This window comes from Stenella coeruleoalba (genome assembly GCF_951394435.1).
Source record: "Stenella coeruleoalba genome assembly, chromosome: 17".
NCBI classification, from domain to species: domain Eukaryota; kingdom Metazoa; phylum Chordata; class Mammalia; order Artiodactyla; family Delphinidae; genus Stenella; species Stenella coeruleoalba.
In genome coordinates this window covers 69392152-69411968 of record NC_137163.1, presented here as the reverse complement: position 1 = coordinate 69411968, position 19817 = coordinate 69392152, and the positions used below count along the sequence as shown (strand labels likewise).

Genomic DNA, 19817 nt, shown 5'->3' with positions numbered 1-19817 from the left:
GACAATTATTTCCTCTTTAGGAGAGGTAAAAGCATTTAAAAAAAAATAAAAGATTTTAAAAGTGCTGCTTGGACTTCCCTGGTGGTACAGTGGTTACAAATCCACCTGCTGATGCAGGGGACACGGGTTCGAGCCCTGGTCCGGGAAGATCCCACATGTCGCGGAGCAACTAAGCCCCGTGCGCCACAACTACTGAGCCTGTGCTCTAGAGCCCGTGAGCCACAATTACTGAGCCCACGAGCCACAACTACTGAAGCCTGCGCGCCTAGAGCCCGTGCTCTGCAACGAGAAGCCACCGCAATGAGAAGCCCGCGCAATGCAACAAAGAGCAGCCCCTGCTCGCTGCAACTAGAGAAAGCCCACGCGCAGCAGCGAAGACCCAGTGTGGCCCAAAATAAATAAATAAAGAGTGCTGCTTACTAATCAAGATGAGCAGAAGGCGCACTCCATGGAGCACCCTGCATATAAAGCCACATCCCCTCCTGACATAAGAATGCAGGCGTGGCTGTGGATATATTATGAACATGCGATTTGTTAAGCAATATTCAGAAGTGTTATATTCTTACGATAACTTTGGCAGAAGAACAGACACGGACCAGCCTGGGAGAAGGCAATAATCCAGAATTGTTAAAAATTAATGTATGATTTACACATGACCTCAAACAGTCTCAGGCAGATTAAAGAGTTAACTATTAAAAATAGAAACATGAGAAGCAGCAGTTGAGCTGTTAAAGTTCTGTGAAGGAAAAGTAAGTTCTAAGTTTGAAAACAAATCACACATGCAAAAAAAATTTTGAATAAAAATGCAACATTTCTGCTTGTTACAAAAATCTTTCATCAGAAAAAAAACTTTATGAGTTTCCTAACAAAGACAAGGAAGTCAATGACATTAATGCAATTTTTAAAACTAGATTTTTTTTAAAAAAGACAAATGTCATCCCCATTTCTGACTGTTGCTATTAGGTGCCGTTAGGCTCAACTGGAACAAAATTATAATCTATATTCTGAGGTTCAGCTTTGAGGACATAAAAAATAAATACTAAAGTTAGAGCTGATACAAGTACACACCAAAGGAACTTTCAATAATTTCTTGGTTTTCAAATATTTTTGTCTTTATTATTTTTTTTTTTTTTGACTTAGAAGAGCCAGGAATTAGCTCTTACGTATAAATCATAAGATATAAAAACCGAAAGCAGGACTTCCCTGGTGGCGCAGTGGTTAAGAATCCACCTGCCAATGTGGATTCCCCCGTGCAGGGGACACGGGTTTGAGCCCTGGTCCGGGAAGACCCCACATGCCGTGGAGCAACTAAGCCCGTGCGTCACAACTACTGAGACTGCGCTCTAGAGCCCGTGTGCCACAACTATTGAGCCCACATGCCACAACTACTAAAGCCCACGTGCCTAGAGCCCGTGCTCCGCGACAAGAGAAGCCACTTTAACGAGAGGCCTGTGCACCACAAGGAAGAGTAGCCCCTGCTCGCCGCAACTAGAGAAAGCCTGCACGCAGCAACGAAGACCCAACGCAGCCAAAAATAAACAACAATAAAAAAAACCCAATAACAGCACCAATCCATAAAATAAAAGCTGGTGTTTAAACAAACGAATGGAAGCAGGTTTCCCACTGAACACTGTATATATGGCTTGCTCTTCACGGTCCCCTCTGCACCTGGATTCTTCTCCGTGGCCGTCTCCTTCTCCAACACTGCCTCTCGGTTTACATGGTTCCCGACCGTCTGTCTGAAGTTGTGAGCTCTCGCCAGCCACCCAGTCACTCCCCAGCGCATCACCCTAGTAAATGACTTCACAGCAGCACTTACCACAGTAGAGGTCAAAGTTCTGTTTATCTGTTTAAAGACCGCCCCCCTGCCCCCCACTGGGAGGGCAACTTTTTGAAGGCCAGGGACCTTTCCTGTCTTGTTTACCACTGGATTCTTAGCGCCAGGAAAACGGACAGAACAAATGAATGAACACACTCGACAATGCGATGCCATGTAGAGGACCGGGAAGTAAAAGAGGTACAGTCACCTCTGAGTGACTCCACTTCTACTTTCTTATCTCTATGATAAGGGAGGAGGGAACTGCTGTATTTTAAATCTTAGTGATTTCATCGGTATCCTTAACGGAAGCTTTGACTGAAGAGTTCACTGAGTGAGTGTTTAAGAAAAGTGTTTAAAGTAAGAATGATCAGAGCTACATAGGCAAAAAGTGTTTAAAACTAGTGCTACCAGAGCTGCATGGGTAAGACAGTGTCTGCACCACGTTCGCCCTGCACTCTCTGCCCCTCTGGTCCTGCTGGGTGCCGGCGCTCCCCAGCCCTGGCTTCGGGCTGGGCGTGGCCAGCCAGCGGGTGAGGCCTTCACAGCCCCATGGACTAGGTTTATCTCCTCTGTGTCCCATGGGGCACTTAGCTCCATCATTCCACTTCCCTGGCTGTATGGTGATTACTTACCAATTTCTCCCGCAAGACTGTTCAACAGAGACACTATAGGCTTGGCCCAATGTTTGTTTTAAACTTTAATTAAAAAATTGGGGTGCATGGGCGTATTCATTTATCAAAACTACACACATAAAATGTATGCATTTTACTACTGCATATAAATGATGCCACAATACAGTTAGTTTTTTTTTGAGTCATAATATACTTTAAAAATTGGGGTACTTTCACATACTCCACATCTCTTGAAAAATCAGGAGACTGGCAACCACATGGCTATATTCTCAGAGCATCAACTAGCACCAACTGGCTCAGTCAGCCTCCTTCCCTCCCAACATCCGGCCGAACTAAGATCCCTGGGGAGGCGAGTTTAGAGGCAGGGCTAAGGGTGGCAGATGTAACTTTACAGCCTCCAGGAACAGGAAACGCCCATGGGCAAACACGGCTTCCATTACCATCTACAGCTGGTCCCCAGCTCTGATTTCTCTGCTCTGCTTCAGACTCCTTTCCAACTCTCTACTAGACCCCTGCATTCGGATATGGCGCGAAGACACTTAACCGCACGTGCCCACAATGGAGCTCATCATCTCTGCCAGCCCTCCCTCCCTTCCTACATTCTCTCCCTCACAGCGACTCCCACCTGCTACTCAGCTGCCGGGGACAGTCTCCACCGACTCCTCTCCCTATTTCACCCCCCTAGATGCATCCAGACACCACATCCTCCATGTTCTGATTCCCAAGAGATCTCACCAAGCGTCTGCCTCTCTCCTGCCCCAAGGCTATCGAAACAGCTCCTGATGGGCAGCGTGCATGATTCTGGTCTTGTCTGAGTTATTCTCCCCCCACAGCCAGGATAGCTTTGTAAAGTCTCCTGCTTCCCTTCCGGAGCTTCCTATTCATCACGGGATCTGACGAGTGTTATCCCTGCCCTCGTGGAGCTCAGCGTAAACGCCAGGTGACCTGACATATGTGGCCGGGCCGTACAGCCTGACCCTCACTTGGGCTTCTCCAGCCTCATTCTCGACAATCACCCCAGCTCTCTAGCTGTCAACTTACAAACACAGCCACGCCTGGAAACCTGATCCAGCCACATCTCATTCTTGTGAAGGAACCTTCTGATTTTAAGTCTGATGAAAACATTAACTTAAGGAAAAGTATCTGAAATTAAATCAAGGGCATTTTCTCAGCACTTTCACTGACTGTAAATGCCAACACCTTACCTTAGGTTCTTTTAGGTAACAGTGCATGGCCTGAGTAACATCTGCAGCGTGGACTGCATTGTGGTAAGGGTTTTGACTGTGGTAATCTTCTTGGATCATAACTGCGTCAAAGAAAAAAAAAAGACCTCAGATTTAACTGCGAACAGGAGGCATGTACAAATACAAAAATTGCAACAATTATGCATTCTCCACTTACCCTTCTCATGTGGCTATCAGCTAACTGTTCTGATTCGGGGAGATGATAATCACTTATCATAACTCACATGTATACCCAAGGCATCAACACCACTTTGACTCTTGTTCAAAACTCTTTAAATGACATGAAGGTATTCATGTCAAAATTATAAAATTTTTTTTTCCTTTTCTTCTCTTTTAAAATGTCAATCTATCATTGTGGCCCACTCCTCTGACTTTTTTTTAATTTAAAAAGAGTTTCTTAGTTTAATAAAAACTGTACAATTCATTCAACAAATACTCATCGTAGTAGATACTGTTCTAGGAACTAGGAATTCATCAGAGGACAAAAATCATTATGAGGCTAAAATAATACAGATATTGGGGAATGTGAACACGATCCTTGGGATACTCCATCAGTGAGGTGAGTTTCAGATCTGCAATTAGTTTTTCAGTAGTAGGGAAGGATGATGTGTTAATCCTGCCTTCTCTGCTCAGTGTCTGTATTATGCTACCATGAAAAAGTAGACTAGGATGAGAGGGTAGAGCCGTCCCCACTGCCACCAAACCCGCACTGTGGCGCTCACAGCCCATCACTCAATCCAGTCATCTCCAGGTATGGTGAGCCAACCCCAAGGTGGTGAGCTACGACTCACTGGTGAGAGGCAAAGAGCATTAGAATTCTGTATGTACTTTGATCCCATCCTTTAAAATAGTTTTCTAAATACTCGTGTTAATATCTATTTATGTGTTTTATAACAGATATTAGCAGAGTATTGCAGGCATACAATTTGTAAATGAATATGCATTAGAAGTTTCTCAACGTCTTAGGTAATAAATTTATCTTAGTTTTGCTAATTAAGAGGAAAGAAAATATTATCACCTTCGTTACAAAAACAAGAATCCTCATGCTAATTTTCTTCTAACGTTTTCCTTTATTCGGTGAAAGACTCTAATTTTTTCCCTAGCAGAGTGCTCTTAAATATCACTCTGCACATGAAAACATATTCAAAATAATCTTTGACGTTTACTGTCAGGAGGTTTCTGGGATCAGAAAAAGAGGAGACCCAAGTGCAATGGACCTGGATCTTTTAAGGTTTTAGCCTTCAAAAAGTTAGGAAAGGACAGAAACTGTGTCATCGTTGCGAGAAAGCTGGGGCTGACGTGGGAGACTGACAGCAAAGCTGACCCAGCCCCCAGCGGCACTGGGCCTTCGCGGCTTCCCCACCCAGAGGTATGCCCCCCCCCCCCCCACCTGACGGGCTCTGGCCACCGGGATGCGGTGGACAGCAAGGCAAGCCAGTGTCCGGGCTGGGCTCGGGGGTCTGGATGTGCCACTGCTCTCTGAACAAGCTTGGCTTGTTGGAAAATAATCTTTTTCCTTTTTTGTTTTTAAAGTGGCTCTATTATGGTGCCAAACTCCTCTGCCTCCTTTTAATTTAACAGGAGATCATGTAGAGCTGAGCCGGGTCGGGCCCGGTGTCCCAGCTGAGGCCCACGACGCCGCAGTGCAGCTCACTGGGCGTCAAGGGCGGGGGCACGAACAAACTCAGCCAGACCAGAAGCAGCGCTCCACAGCCCTGCAGACTCAGGGCTAAATCAATGTGTGTTTTCTTTAAGCCACGAACTTTGGGGTGATTAGTTTCAGAGCAACAGCTGATATAATTGAGAGACAAGTTAAACAAGTACCAGTACAAATCTTATTACTGTTAAATGGGTTAGAATCACTTACCTAAAAATCTACGAAGTTTCATCATATCTAAATGGAAGTACTCAATTAATCCATGAAGACTAAATAAATGAAAGGTTAAACTTACTAGACTATTTCCTAAAAAGGAAGAAGAGGAGATATTAGCAGGAATACAAGCTTATGTAACTGCACTGTACTTCCAAATATAGGTTTGAATACAAAACATAAAGAGTACTAAGTCCTACTTTTTGTCTATCTAAAATTTACAACTTATTTTAATTTTACCAGTTTAGAACTTTAAATATCACATGTTCTTTCTATTCTAAGAAAAAAGGATTTTTTGGTTTTATTTTTCTAAAACCAAACAACTGGAAGATAAACATTTTTGAATAGATAAGTTTTCTTTTTAAGACACCAAAATAATTAGAATTGATAGAAAACTTTGAAAATTGTCCACACTGAGTAAGTTTAATTCAATTTCCCAAAGCACCTAAAACATGTGCACTCACCTCCTCATAACCATCCCTCCACCACACTGCTCTGAATGGGGGTGTCCCAGAGCAGAGCGCCTTGGCTGCATATGCTATGTTATTTAACAATTAAACAGACTGTAGGTTTTAAAGGTGTGTGAGCTTATAAGTTACTGCCAGCATTCAGACAGTAACAATAACATAAACATGATTCTGGTATTCTCGAAAAAAATCTATGATTCTTACAAACATGTATAAAAGACCCAACTAGTCCCACAATGAAAATTTGTAGTAATAATATTTATGAAAAATTACAAAGAACTATCAGGCTAAACTAATTATCCAAAACTGCCTGAACAACTGTTTAGAAGCCCACAGATGAGGAAAAAAGTCAACGAACTGGAACAAGGTTTGCATAAGCAACAGTGGGAAGGATGTGGCAACCAAGAGAGAGTCTTCCTAAAAACCATCCGACACATCACCTTCACACAGGAAGAAAAAACCATTTCAGATCTTTTCCCTTTAAGGAGTTAAATGTAAACATGCACTCAAATCCTAGTAACACTCTACTGGTAAAAACATGAGCCCATGGGATCTAGAATCACTTGTGAAGAAGTGAGCTATGTTTCTGTCATAACCACGGTAACAACCAACTTTTCTTAGGGCATATATAGAGATATTTCAGAATGTATATTCAAAAAACAATCTGGTTTTAAAAAATGGGCAGAGAATCTGAATAGATATTTTTCCAAAGAAGACATACAAATGGCCAACAGGTGCAAGAAAAGCTGGTCAGCATCACTAATCCTCAGGGAAATGCAAATTAAAACCACAATGAGATATCAACTCACACCTGTCAGAATGGCTATTACCAAAAAGACAAGAGATAACAAGCGTTAGCTAGGATGTGAGGAAAAGGGAACCCTTGGTGCACTGTTGGTGGGACTGTAAACTGGTGCAGCCACTATGGAGAACCATGGAGGTTTCTCAAGAAATTTAAAGTAGAACTACCTTATGATCCAGCAATCGTACGTGCTGGTATATATCTGAAGGAGATGGAATCACTATCTCAAAGAGACACCTGCACCCCCATCTTCACTGAAGCATTATTTACAACAGCCAAGACATGGAATCAACCTAAGGGCCTATCGATGGACAAACAGATAAAGAAATCGTGGTGTATATGCAGTGGAATATTACCCAGCCATAAGAAAGACGGAAATCTTGCCATAGGTGACAACATAGATGGAGTTTGAGGGAACTGTGCTAAGTGAAGTAAGTCAGACAGAGAAAGATAAATGCTGTATAATCTCACTTATATGTGGAATCTAAAACAAAAACAACAAAATCTCGAGCTCACAGATACAGAGAACAGACCGGCGGTTGGTTGTCAGAGGTGGGGCAAGGGGACAAAATGGGTGCATTGGGTATTTGAATGCTGCCGAGAGAAGGTCTTAAAAATTCTCATCATAATAAATAAAACCGTGACTATGTACGCTGACGGATGTTAACTAGACCCCCTGTGGCAATTACTTTGCAGTACATACAAAGGGCAGATCATACATTGCACGTTTGATGCTAACGTAATGTTCTATGTCAATTATGCCTCAATTTAAAAAAAAGAATGTATATTCATTCTGTGTATTTAGGTAATCGCAGGATTCTCCCCAAATTGTTTCCCAAACCTAATGAAATACATTACCAATTTCTAGGATCTAGAATAAGTTTTAAGAAAGCTGCAATCAAATGGTAAGATACCCTCGTCTGGAATCCAGGCGAATGGCAGTAAGAAACGCATGTTAACGTCCTCCACCAAGAAGCCTGGGGGAGTGTGACAAGAGCCAATCTAACAAAGCGCACCGCCCATATCAAAATGAAAAACTGTATGCAACGTTTTTTCTCACTTTCAGTTTATAAGATACCAACTGACTTAATACCAGTAAATAAGAACACAAGTCAACGAAACATTTCAAAGCAAGTGATGATGCTTAGCTGATACGTTAAACAAGAAACAGGCATAGAAGCAGTTATTTTATGTGAGAATGGAAACACCTTCTTGGAAAAGAAAACTGTACTTATAGAAAAGTTACCCTTTATATAAAGATATATGAAAGGACGGACCTGCCTAAGGTGTTACGGCTCTCAACAGGTTTTAGGATGTGATTCTCTTCAATACTTGGGAGCTGGCAGGACTGGGCTACGGCTATAACACAGGCCTGGCAACGAGGGTCCTCATGCGCCAGGTGACTTTTGGGGGAGACAAGCCCTATCTTGCTATCTGATGTAACCTAACTCATTCCTGCAAAGGCAGCATCAAATATATCCTACCAGATAGAAACCACTTCCCACTTTGCAGTGGAGAAGCTGGGAATCAGAGTTTTGTTTCTTCCCTGCCTTCCTCACAGTATCATGTGGGAAATCACCAGAGGAAGAAACACAGAACACACCAGATCGACAGCAAGAAGGGAAAACTATATACTTGGATACTATGTACGTATATCATCCAGAATTCGTTTCAGGCTAAGCAGCTTTGAAAGGAAAGCAGATCCAATTAAATAATGCAAGTTAAAGGACTTTTCTCCTGCCCACTTGTTTCCCGATAATATCCCTTCACGTACAGAATTCCTGTAACTTTTGGGTGACTGTAGTGAACTGAACATAGATATCACCATCTGTAAAGGCACAGGTGGGTGGCTAACCGTGGGTGGTTTCTACTAACCCCTAACAACTGCAAGAAGAAACCATTCGGCCACCTTCTCCACAAAAAAGGAGTGAGATGATTGAAGGGAAGCCAAGGGCTAAGTTAACGGAGGTAGACTAGTGGCCATGACTTCTGCCCATGCTGCACCGTCACCCTCATTCCACTTCTATCACCACGCCCCCTGACTAGCAGGTATGTTCTTTTTAAAAATAAAATCTAGAGAAAAACAATCAACTATTTCAGTGGGTGACAAGTGTCTCAGGAGACTAAGAATAGGCTATGAGCTCTTAGTGTTTATGTGAGGCTAGACCTTGAAGGTGTTAAGGGCGGCACTGTCTTATCTATGTTTACCTTGAGATAATGACTAAAGCAATATTTGTGTTGCATTAGGAAAGGGGAGTTTCCCAGATCTAGAAGAAGCTGAGGCACCTATATTTTCAAAAAGGGGATGGCTGCAAGGAAGGACAGCTGATAGTAAGAGCCTCCGATAGGCCCTAAATGATATTAGAGCCTTTTCTGTGTGGACAGGCCCAAGTGGGGGCAGGGAGAGGAACAGACACTAGTCACCAGAGGGCAAAAGAGAGGTGAGTAGGAACAGAAAAGGGGGAAAAACAAAAGGCAGGGAAGCGGGAGGGAGGCTCCACCACTGAGGAGAACTTCACTGTCTTTACACCTGTGCCTGGGTCGCTCCAGTTTATTTTCGGTCAGCAGTCCACAGACAACCTGAAGGTGATCACAAAGGTATCCTCACTATGCCTGGCCATATAGCTCAGAGCGAATGACGTAGTGATACTAAAAAGCTAGACCCATGCTGTTCTCAAGATGCATACAGTTCTATTTGCTTGTCCATTTCCCATATTTGGCTTTCTTAGGAAAGGAGCTTTATTCCAAAGTAAAATAAGAAAAAAAAAGTGATTTCAAAGTATAGCAGTGAATCACATATTTATTTCATTCTCAACCAACAGAACTGACTTCCTCTCAGTGAACTTTCCACTCTGCTTCATTTAAAACATATTAAGGCAAAAGGGGCAAAGTCTAGTTGGACAACAGGTACCACTTTTTTTTTTTTTTTTGGCGGTACGCGGGCCTCTCACTGCTGTGGCCTCTCCCGTTGTGGAGCACAGGCTCCGGACGCGCAGGCTCAGCGGCCATGGCTCATGGGTCCAGCCGCTTCGCGGCATGTGGGATCTTCCCGGACCGGGGCACGAACCCGTGTCCTCTGCATCGGCAGGCGGACTCTCAACCACTGTGCCACCAGGGAAGCCCACGTTTTTTTTTTTTTAATGCCAAAAATTTCACACTAAATAAAGAATGATTCTCAAAGGGAATTCTGTTCCCATTCCCAAACAGAATAAAGAAAAATGAACCCTTCCCGCAAAGCAAAACGAAACTCAGAAAGAGGTAAACAGATCAGAATCACCTGTCTTGGGGCTTCCCTGGTGGCGCAGTGGTTGAGAGTCTGCCTGCTAATGCAGGGGACACGGGTTCGAGCCCTGGTCTGGGAGGATCCCACATGCTGAGGAGCAACTAGGCCCGTGAGCCACAACTACTGAGCCTGCGCTCCGCAACAAGAGAGGCCGCGATAGTGAGAGGTCTGTGCACTGTGATGAAGAGTGGCCCCCGCTTGCCACAACTAGAGAAAGCCCTTGCACAGAAACGAAGACGAACCACAGCAAAAATAAATTAATTAATAAACTCCTACCCCCAACATCTAAAAAAAAGAATCACCTGTCTTTTGCAAAGTACTCATACTTTCCGTAGATTCTGATACGCCCCCTCAAGAAGCCATGAGCTCTTCCCACCCCACCCGACCCCGCCATGGAGAAGCAGTGCCAGGAGGAACCACTGCTGCTGATCATTAACACACCATCTCTCAAGTGAGCAGAGAAAGGAAAGCCTAGGAGCCAGAGCTAGAAGAAAAGCCATCTCTCAAAAGGTCATTCATCTACCACATATCTGGGGCTATCAAAACTGGAATACAAGATCAGAGCATGTCACTGTGACTACAGTACAAAAGAAACCAAAAAAAAAAAAAAAAAGAACGATGAGATAGTGATGTTCGCCTTGGGTTATTAACAACAGTAGCATTAATAAGGGACGCCCAAGTGATGATGACAGTGGTTAATTTTGATTACTACTAAGAGTAATAATCAAAAAATAAAATTTTAGATTGATTCTCTAGGCTTACAAGTCAGTCACTAAAGAAGCAACACAACAATGCTCCCTCTGCCAGCAGAGGGCTCCTAACCTAAGTAAATGAAAGCAGCAGCTCACCAGCGGCTGTACCGTCAGTGCAGCAATCTCAAGAATACATTAACTTGAGTAAGTCAAATTCTTCACTTACCATTTGTTAGTCTATCAAATAGAAAGATATCAAAATTCCAATTTCCAACTTTTTCCAGCATACACTGAAATGAAAACCAAACATTCCTACTGTAATTTAATTTCAGTAACATTCTCTATCTTTTGTAGACAGTCCACAGGGAAGTTAATGAAAATGGGAAGTGGTTGATTTACTTTAAGGAATGTTAAGTATCATTCTCCCTTTAATCATGACCTTTCCAAACGGCTCCAAAACATGTCCAGAGGGATAAACTCCATTTGAAAAAACAATTATTATTTTGTCTTCCAGTTAATAAATGTATAGGTAAGGTTAGTGTTCCCTTCAACTTATTCCTATACTCCCATGAACGGTCAAGAATTCTAATATAACTTAACATCACAGAAGTGTGGTTCATACACTGCATGGTCTAGAAACCAGATTTTTAAAATCGAATAAAAGTAAATTATAATAGCCGAACACTTGCTATATCCCAGGCACTGTTAAAAGTGCTTTACTCACTCTTACTCTTCATGCCGACACTATCAAGCAGGCATTGTTTTCAATCCTCATTTATAGATGGGGAAAGAGGCAAAAAGTTCTAACTTGCTCAGCAAGAAAGTAACAGAGCTGGGATCTGACGTCAGGTGGTCTGATTCTGGAACCCAGGCACTAGACGCTTACACTGTACTACACTCAAATTATTTGTTATTTGTTTTCTGAAAATACACTCCCAATTTATGGGTATTTATTTATATTCTTTAAATATCCTTATAAAAGAGTCAATAGCACTTAACATTAATTTTTAGGTTGATGGTTATTTCAGCCAAGTAAATAAATCCCACAACCCTAAAACTCAAATAGATATTTTTACACCATATATTTGTAACCTGAAAATTTTGTGGACTTTATTTTCAAGAAAAAAATTTTATTTTGTATCCAAAACTTCACTGTCGTATACATTTATGACCTAATAGACATAAGCAACATTAAGGTACTACTGGTTGAGATTATAATACTAACAGCCAATGATACACATAATATTCTCATTCTAAAAAGCAAAACTTGTGAACATTTTAAAATTTAAGGAAAGCATCAGTACTTTTTCACTGATTTGTTTTATCAAACTGGGAGGCAAATTTTTTCACTTTAGTATAACCGTAGTAGAGTGGGTACCCCGACCCTATCTACACAAACTGACAACATCTGATTTAAGTCAAAGAATACTTTTACAAATATTAGAAACATAAGATTATTAAAAAATCCTCATTTGGTCAAAAACAACCTCAACTAACTTCCACCTTCATTAACATACTTCTTTTAAACTATATAAAGAAAACAATGCACACAATCACCAGGTTTAATTTTTAAAAAAATCTAAATCTTCCAAAAATCTCACTGATAACAAGAGATTATGAAAAATCATTTGACTGAAAGTCATGAGTCTTCCTGTGCTGGGTTTACTTCGAACCAGCTGGGGGAGCTCAACCAAGTTCCTTATACTATTTAGGCCATAGTGTTCTGTTTTTTTTTTTTAAGGCCATACTGTTCTTAGCTACAGAATACAGAAATTAGATCAGACAATCCATAATATTCTTCCCAGCGTTAAGTGTGATCTTATAGCTTAACTTTCTATTGATCTACTTGCTGTTATAATAAATTGAAAACATTTTCATTATTTTAGTTACTTCAGAAATGTTCCTTGCTCTGTAATACCTAACTATAGGATGAACAGCTAGCTGCTCTAAAGGGAAAACCTGAAAAATGGGTTCAACTGATTTCACATACAAAAAAAGCCTCTATAAATCAGTACCATATGGGAAAAACAAGGCTTCGTTAAACTTATCTAAAAATTAATGTTTTCTTGAAAAAGTTATACACACCTTGGCTTGTCCATTATAATCATCATCTAAAATGTTTAGAGAATTCGAAACGCTGGTACCACGGAAAAAGCGTGACGATCTAAGATACCGCTGGAAACTTAGTAACCTTCTGATATTCCTTGCAGACACGGAAACTTCGATTTCAGATTGAGCTGAAATAAAAGGAGTAAAAGGTGAGTAGAGCGACTCAAAACTGTGCATACCCTATCTTTGTTGTACCCCTTCTAGTGACATACAAATATGTCTTAAAATTAATCAGCTTCCATGCCATATTTCTAGAAGAGAAGAGGTACTTTATTTGTACTTTCAATTAAAGAGCTGAGAATGAAGGGGCAAATTGCCAATTTTATCAGCATTTAGAAAGCTAATGAGGAGTGTGGTTAGATTAATAATCAGTTTTTTTTTTAACTTCCTAAGAATTATTACCTTTCACTCCATCGCTTCAATACACTATACAAACACTATGAAGCAGAAAGACAAAATCTAGTTTCAAACTATCCTTCATACTGAGAAGCCAGGTCCCAAGTTATATATGAGACTTTGAGAATTAATTATTCAACTCAAACATCTCAAATCCTAATGAGGTATCATTTCAAATCTTTCCTTAAGAGAAGTTTATTCAGAGGAAAAGGAGATGGAATGGAGAATAAAGCAGCTTATACCCTGTAAGAGTTCTAAAGGATAGGGATAAAAATCCTGCAAGATGAAAAAGTCTAGAAAAAAAAATGTGGTTCCACATTGGATATGGATACGTTTTCCTTCCATGAGTCTACCAGTCATGTGTCCCTGCAGTGTTAGAATGAACCAAAGTTTCTGGGGCACCAGACAAAATAAAAGACATTGGTTACAAGCTGTCTTGTAGAGCATGAATGTTATCTTTAAATTCTAGAATCTAACTAAGTTAAGTGAAATGTTCATAATACGAAACATCAAAGTGGAAGACTAAGGATCAACAGACCATCATCTCTCATCTTACCTTCCATTAACATCCCACTGGTGGAATGACAGGTAATCAAACACATTCTCTCTTCTGTGTCCAGTCACTAACTGTTCTATTAACCTCTATCACCCAGTGTTTTCTCATCTATAAAATAATGGCAATAATATCTAGTTCAAAGGGTGCTGGATTAAATGAGATAATATACACACGAGTCAGTTATATAATAGGTATTAAACAAATGATGGCAATGTAGAGGATAATAAAATTGATGTTGATGCCACTGCTTGGAGGTATGCATCTAGGTAATTATCCTAAGTTCCACATCTGTTTATGTTGCTCTAAATAAAAATATTCACTGATCCCTCATCATTTTAAAATGAACTCCATCTTCTTGGCCTGGAAGAAAAGGCTTTATGCTCCAGGTTCTGGCTCTCTCCAGACTCAACTCAGATGACACCTTCCCTGGGAAGCACACCTGGACACCTATATACACATTCCCCATCTCGGAGAGATGGGAGGCACCTCCTCTGGGTTCTCAAGGCTACCCGTGCAGACACCTATCACACTACTTTTGAGGCTGTTATTACAACTGCTTATTTATCTGTCTCCTTCAACAAATGATGACCTCCAATACAGGCACGGATTATTTTTTTTCATCTTTGTATTCCAAAGCCTAATAATAGTGCCATGTAGGTATGTATAAAACATACTGAGTAAATGAATAAATGCATACTGTTTTTGAAATACCTGATGAGTTTTGAGGTTCCCATATACTGACATAAGCCAGAAATAAGATAACGCACAGTTACGTGGGTTTTTTCTCATTTTTCATCCCAGTGGATCTAAAATAGAGTATCTAGAACAACTGTGGAGTTAAATTTTTATCTTTATCAATGTAACTTACATTAAAAGGACTAGAACCAAAATGGTAACGTTATTAATATCAAGCAATTATGTTTGAACTAGAATTAGTATGTTTGAGGAAATGAGGTTAGTTTAATAAGTTCAGTGAAAGTAATGTTCCATGTGCTTTAAAAAAAGCTATCTAGGGCTTCCCTGGTGGCGCAGTGGTTGGGAGTCTGCCTGCCAATGCAGGGGACATGGGTTCGAGCCCTGGTCTGGGAGGATGCCACATGCCGTGGAGCAACTGAGCCCATGCCGCACAACTACTGAGCCTGTGCTCTGGAGCCCGCAAGCCGCAACTACTGAGCCCGTGTGCCTGGAGCCCGTGCTCTACAGTGGGAGAGGCCACCGCAATGAGAGGCCCGCGCACCGCAACAAACAGTGGCTCCCGCTCGCTGCAGCTGGAGAAAGCCCGCATGCAGCGGCGAAGACCCAGCGCAGCCAAAAATAAATAAATAAAATGAATTTTAAAAAAAAGAAGAGGTATCTCATCTAGCCCTCAACAATGTTAAAAAAACAAGTATTACTATCTTCCACTTTATACATGAGCACACTGAATCTACAAGAGATTATATATAAGATCATACAGCCAATATAGGGTTTATATATTATATATAATATATATAAGATCATACAGCCAATGTAGGGTTTATATATTATATATAATATATATAAGATCATACAGCCAATATAGGGTTTATATATTATATATAATATATATAAGATCATACAGCCAATATAGGGTTTATATATTATATATAATATATATAAGATCATACAGCCAATGTAGGGTGACAACTAGATTTTTTTTTTTAAATAAATTTATTTATTTATTTATTTTGGCTGTGTTGGCTCTTCATTGCTGCGTGCGGGCTTTCTCTAGTTGCGGCGAGCAGGGGCTACTCTTCGCTGCGGTGTGCAGGCTTCTCTTTGCAGTGGCTTCTCTTGCTGCGGAGCACGGGCTCTAGGCATGCAGGCTTCAGTAGCTGTGGCACTTGGGCTCAGTAGCTGTGGCTCAAGGGCTGTAGAGCGCAGGCTCAGTAGTTGTGGCACACAGGTTTAGCTGCTCCGTGGCATGTGGGATCTTCCAGGACCAGGGAATCAAACCCGTGTCTCCTGCACTGGCAGGTGGATTCTTAACCACTGCACCACCAGGGAAGTCCCTGACAACTAGATTTTAAAACACAGATCTACTGACAAAGCCTGTGTGTCCACAGTATTACGCACAAGTTTCTTATTACATCTCTACAGTATGGTTTATTGACTGTTTATGATAAAATTCTGTGTATACCATTATTCAAAATTGTCCTTATTTAGATGAAAGTATGTACAGAAAGAAACACAGAGGGAAAAAAGCTAATGTACAGAAATAAAAGTATTCAATTAAATACATATTAATTTTATGTATTTGGTTGTGCTGGGTCTTAGTTGTGGGCTCTTAGTTGTGGCAATGCAAACTCTTAGTTGCGGCATGCATGTGGGATCTAGTTACCTGACCAGGGATCGAACCCAGGCCCCCTGCATTGGGAGTGCAGAGTCTTAACCACTGCACCACCAGGGAAGTCCCAGAAATACAAGAATTTAATATGACCCTTCTAGTCTTATTCCTAGAAAAGACTGGACCTGGAAGGGCCAGAGTGGAATGACACGAACACATGGGGAGCAGATGAGAACTAATTAATACGAGTACTGCCATCTCTGCATTTACAAGGCACTTTACTGTTTTACAAAAAGCACATTCACATCTGCCATCCCATTTAATAATCACAACAGTCCTGTGAAGATGGCAAAGATTATCATCCCCATTTTACAAATATAACCTTAGAAACCAAAGTAGAAATGCAATACAATTAACGCATTAGAGCCAAGGCATTTAGAAAGCTTCTAAAAAATGTTGCAGAAGACACGTATTCTATTCATTATGGAAAAGCAACCTGAAAGAGTTCAAGGTCATAAGCATGACTTCATAAGCATTCCCTTCAATTTACTATCTTAAATCACACACAAAAGGTAACAATTTTATCACTGGCAATTCCTTTGCATCCTGTGTGTGGACACTGACAGTAGGATCACTGCTCCCAAATTGTATGTCCAAACTAATCCACCCTTGAAGTAAACTGGAGAATCTCTTTGGGAGGATAATTACATAAGGTCCAAAAAATTAATAAGCCTCGTTTGAAGGGGCTCAATCCACTGTGCTAAGTCCCTACCTCAACATGGCAGGATTCACACTGTCAATGGTTAAGACAGGTGGCACTGTCTGGGAGTCAGGGCTCTACCCACGAGATCACGGCTGTACCTGCCCCTGCCTTATTCCTATCTTCTAGGTGACTTCTCACAAGTCACAACTTCTCAATGTCTCATTTTCCTTGACTGAAAAAAACTAACCATAATTCGTCTTTTTTCCTGTTTCACAGAGCCCTGAAGTTGGGACTCATTATCAAGAGTTCTGTTTTGACCACATTAAGTTGAGCATGAATATTAGATATTAACTGAAGGGGAAAAGCTCACTCATCATAGGAACCCAATGCCTTCCAGCAAGACTAATCCCACAAATAACCTATACAACAGGATAAGAAACAGACCTTCACTTAGTGATAGAACCAGCCTTAACAATTACTGATTATTTCACATACAATCTAAGAAAGGACAGAGAACCTGTCCAAATGAAATGGCAAATCATCCAGTGAAAAGAATTTTCTTCACCTAAGGGGCCTGAGGAGCCTATACCTAAGAAGATTACATTCCAGAAAGAACTGAAAATCCCATAAGACTTTGCAGAGATGGTAATTAAAACTACCTCAAAGCTTTGCCTGAGACTTAGTATAGGACCCAAATGGGGGGAGGGGTGGGACCCAAATGGGGGGAGGGGTGGTATCTGATTTTTTTTCATTAATCTAATTTTTAATATGTACTGCACTCACGTTTCAAAAATGAAAATCAAGGAGGGAAAGGAGGAGGGAGGGAGAAAAGAACACAGTGAAAAACCTCACCCCTACCCAGTTTCTGATCCAACCAAATGCCAAACTCTCCCCTAAAATGATCACCTTTTAAAAGTTTTGCGGGTATCCTTTCTCAATTTTTGGATCAAATATATGGAAACATCATTATATACTATGTTTCTACTTCTTTTACGTAAATGGCAGCATACCATATAACCTGTTCTGTACTTTGTTTTTTAATTTATCTTAGAGCTCTTTCCCTATCAGTACACAGAGACCTTCCTCATTCTGAGGCTACAAAGTATTCCATCATATGGATGGACCATAATCTATTTAACCAATCCTCTACTGAAGGGCACTGCTACAACTTCACAATTTGCAAAAATACCTTCATTTTATTAAATATGCTTATATTTCCACTACTGTTTTCCACTACTTGTCAGCTTTAGATATCATTCTTTAATGTTTTATTATTACAAACAGGAAATAACACTATACAGGAAATCACTCTATATTCCATCTTCTTTGCCTTTTCCTCTTCCAGTGTTTGTTAGTTGTTAGAGTGCTTTTTTCCCCCTTTCACTCCAATCCCCATTTGCATTTTAAGTTCAGCTCTAGCATTAAACATATTCAATATTCAGGTGCTTATACCATGGTTGCCCCAGTTATCTTTCTTTGCCTTTGGGTTTCAATTATTTGACTATAATGCATCTCTGTGTGGATCTCTTTGAGTTTATCCTGCTTGGAGTTCACCGAGCTTCTTGGATGTGTATATCCATGTCTTCAGATATGGGAAGTTTTCCACCATTCAAATCATTTTTCTGCTCCTTTCTCTCTTCTTTCTCCTGCTGGGTCTCCTATGAGTCATATGTTGGTACACGTGATGATCCCTCCACTGGTTTCTTGCGCTCTCATCATTTTTCTTCATTCTTTTTTTCTTTCTGCTTCTCAGTCTGGATTATTTCAATGTTCTTATCTTCAAGTTTGCCAATCCTTTCTTCTGCCTGCTCAAATCTGCTGCTGAATCCCTCTAGTGAATTTCTCATTTCAGTTATCATACTTGTCAGCTCTGGAACTTGTTGGGTTCTTTTTTATAATTTCTATTTATTGAGATTCTGATTTTGTTCATACAACGTTTTCCTGATTTCCTTTAGTTCTTTCCCCATGGTTTGCTTTAGCTCATTGAGCATTTAAGACAGTTGATTTAACATCTTTGATTAGCAATTCCAATGTGTGGGCTTCCTCAGGATGGTTTTTGTGAAGTTCATTTTTTCATCTGTATGGACCATACTTTCCATTTTCTTTGTATGTTTTATAGTTTTTAATTGAGAACTGGACATTGTGAGTATTATGCTGCGGCAACTGGAAATCTAATCTCTCACTCTTCCAGGGCTATTTATTTCTGCTTGTTGTGGGCAGAAGCCATCTGTTTTGTGACTATTTTGTGACCAGACTATTTTTGTCTTTGCATATCTATCTGACTTTGTTTATTCCTTGTTGTGTGTGGTCACTGAAATTCCTGCTACAGTATCTCTGCAGTCAGCCAAAGACCCAACACAGATTTCCCTTATATGTCTGGCTCCAAAGGCTGGGGGGTGGGGAGAGAAGTACCGATTCTTTAAATCTTCTGGTAGATGCTTCTGGGCAAAGCCTCTGCAGCTGAAAGGGCTGAAACCAAGGCAAACGTCTGTGCCTAACCCTCAGGATCTGCCAGACTGACGTCAAGAAGCAACCCCAAATTTCTGGAGGACTAGGTCCCCACTGCCCACCTGGCTTCAGCAAGTCACTAAAGAAACACGGGCCACTCTCCCCACAGGTCGAGGGGCTGAGGAGCGGGGGATGATCACTGGTTTGTGCACACTGCTTAACTGCCGAAGAACAGCAGTCCCTCCCTCATCAAGCACCCCCCTGGCTGTTGTAAGTGTCCAGTCAGGGTCCAGAGTCCTGAAATAGTTAATTCTGCCATTTTTTTTTTCCAGTTTAGTGGTTGTTTTGATGGAGGAACCAACCCCTAGAGCTTCCTACCCTGTTATTTTTATTTTTATTTTTTTTGCGGTACGCGGACCTCTCGCTGCTGCAGCCTCTCCCGTTGCGGAGCACAGGCTCCGGACACGCAGGTTCAGCGGCCATGGCCCATG

General features: G+C 41.1%; 1 protein-coding gene across 11 annotated transcripts in view; it reads right to left on the bottom strand.

The window, feature by feature from the left end:
- PDE7A (phosphodiesterase 7A) overlaps positions 1 to 19817 on the bottom strand; it is a 175070-nt gene that overhangs the window by 19253 nt on the left and 136000 nt on the right. For 10 of the 11 annotated variants that reach the window (XR_013824514.1, XR_013824515.1, XR_013824516.1 and 7 more), the window contains 4 exons: positions 12895 to 13046; positions 11036 to 11099; positions 5563 to 5658; positions 3657 to 3757 (listed from right to left, as the gene is read on the bottom strand). Coding sequence is in view for 7 of the 11 variants with exons in the window: in XM_079901543.1 (XP_079757669.1) it covers positions 3657 to 3757; positions 5563 to 5658; positions 11036 to 11099; positions 12895 to 13046 (413 nt within the window). In the remaining 4 variants the exon portion in view is untranslated. Of the gene's footprint in view, positions 1 to 3656; positions 3758 to 5562; positions 5659 to 11035; positions 11100 to 12894; positions 13047 to 13870; positions 13979 to 19817 lie in introns of all 11 variants that reach the window. The other variant, XM_079901541.1, reaches the window with a different exon arrangement.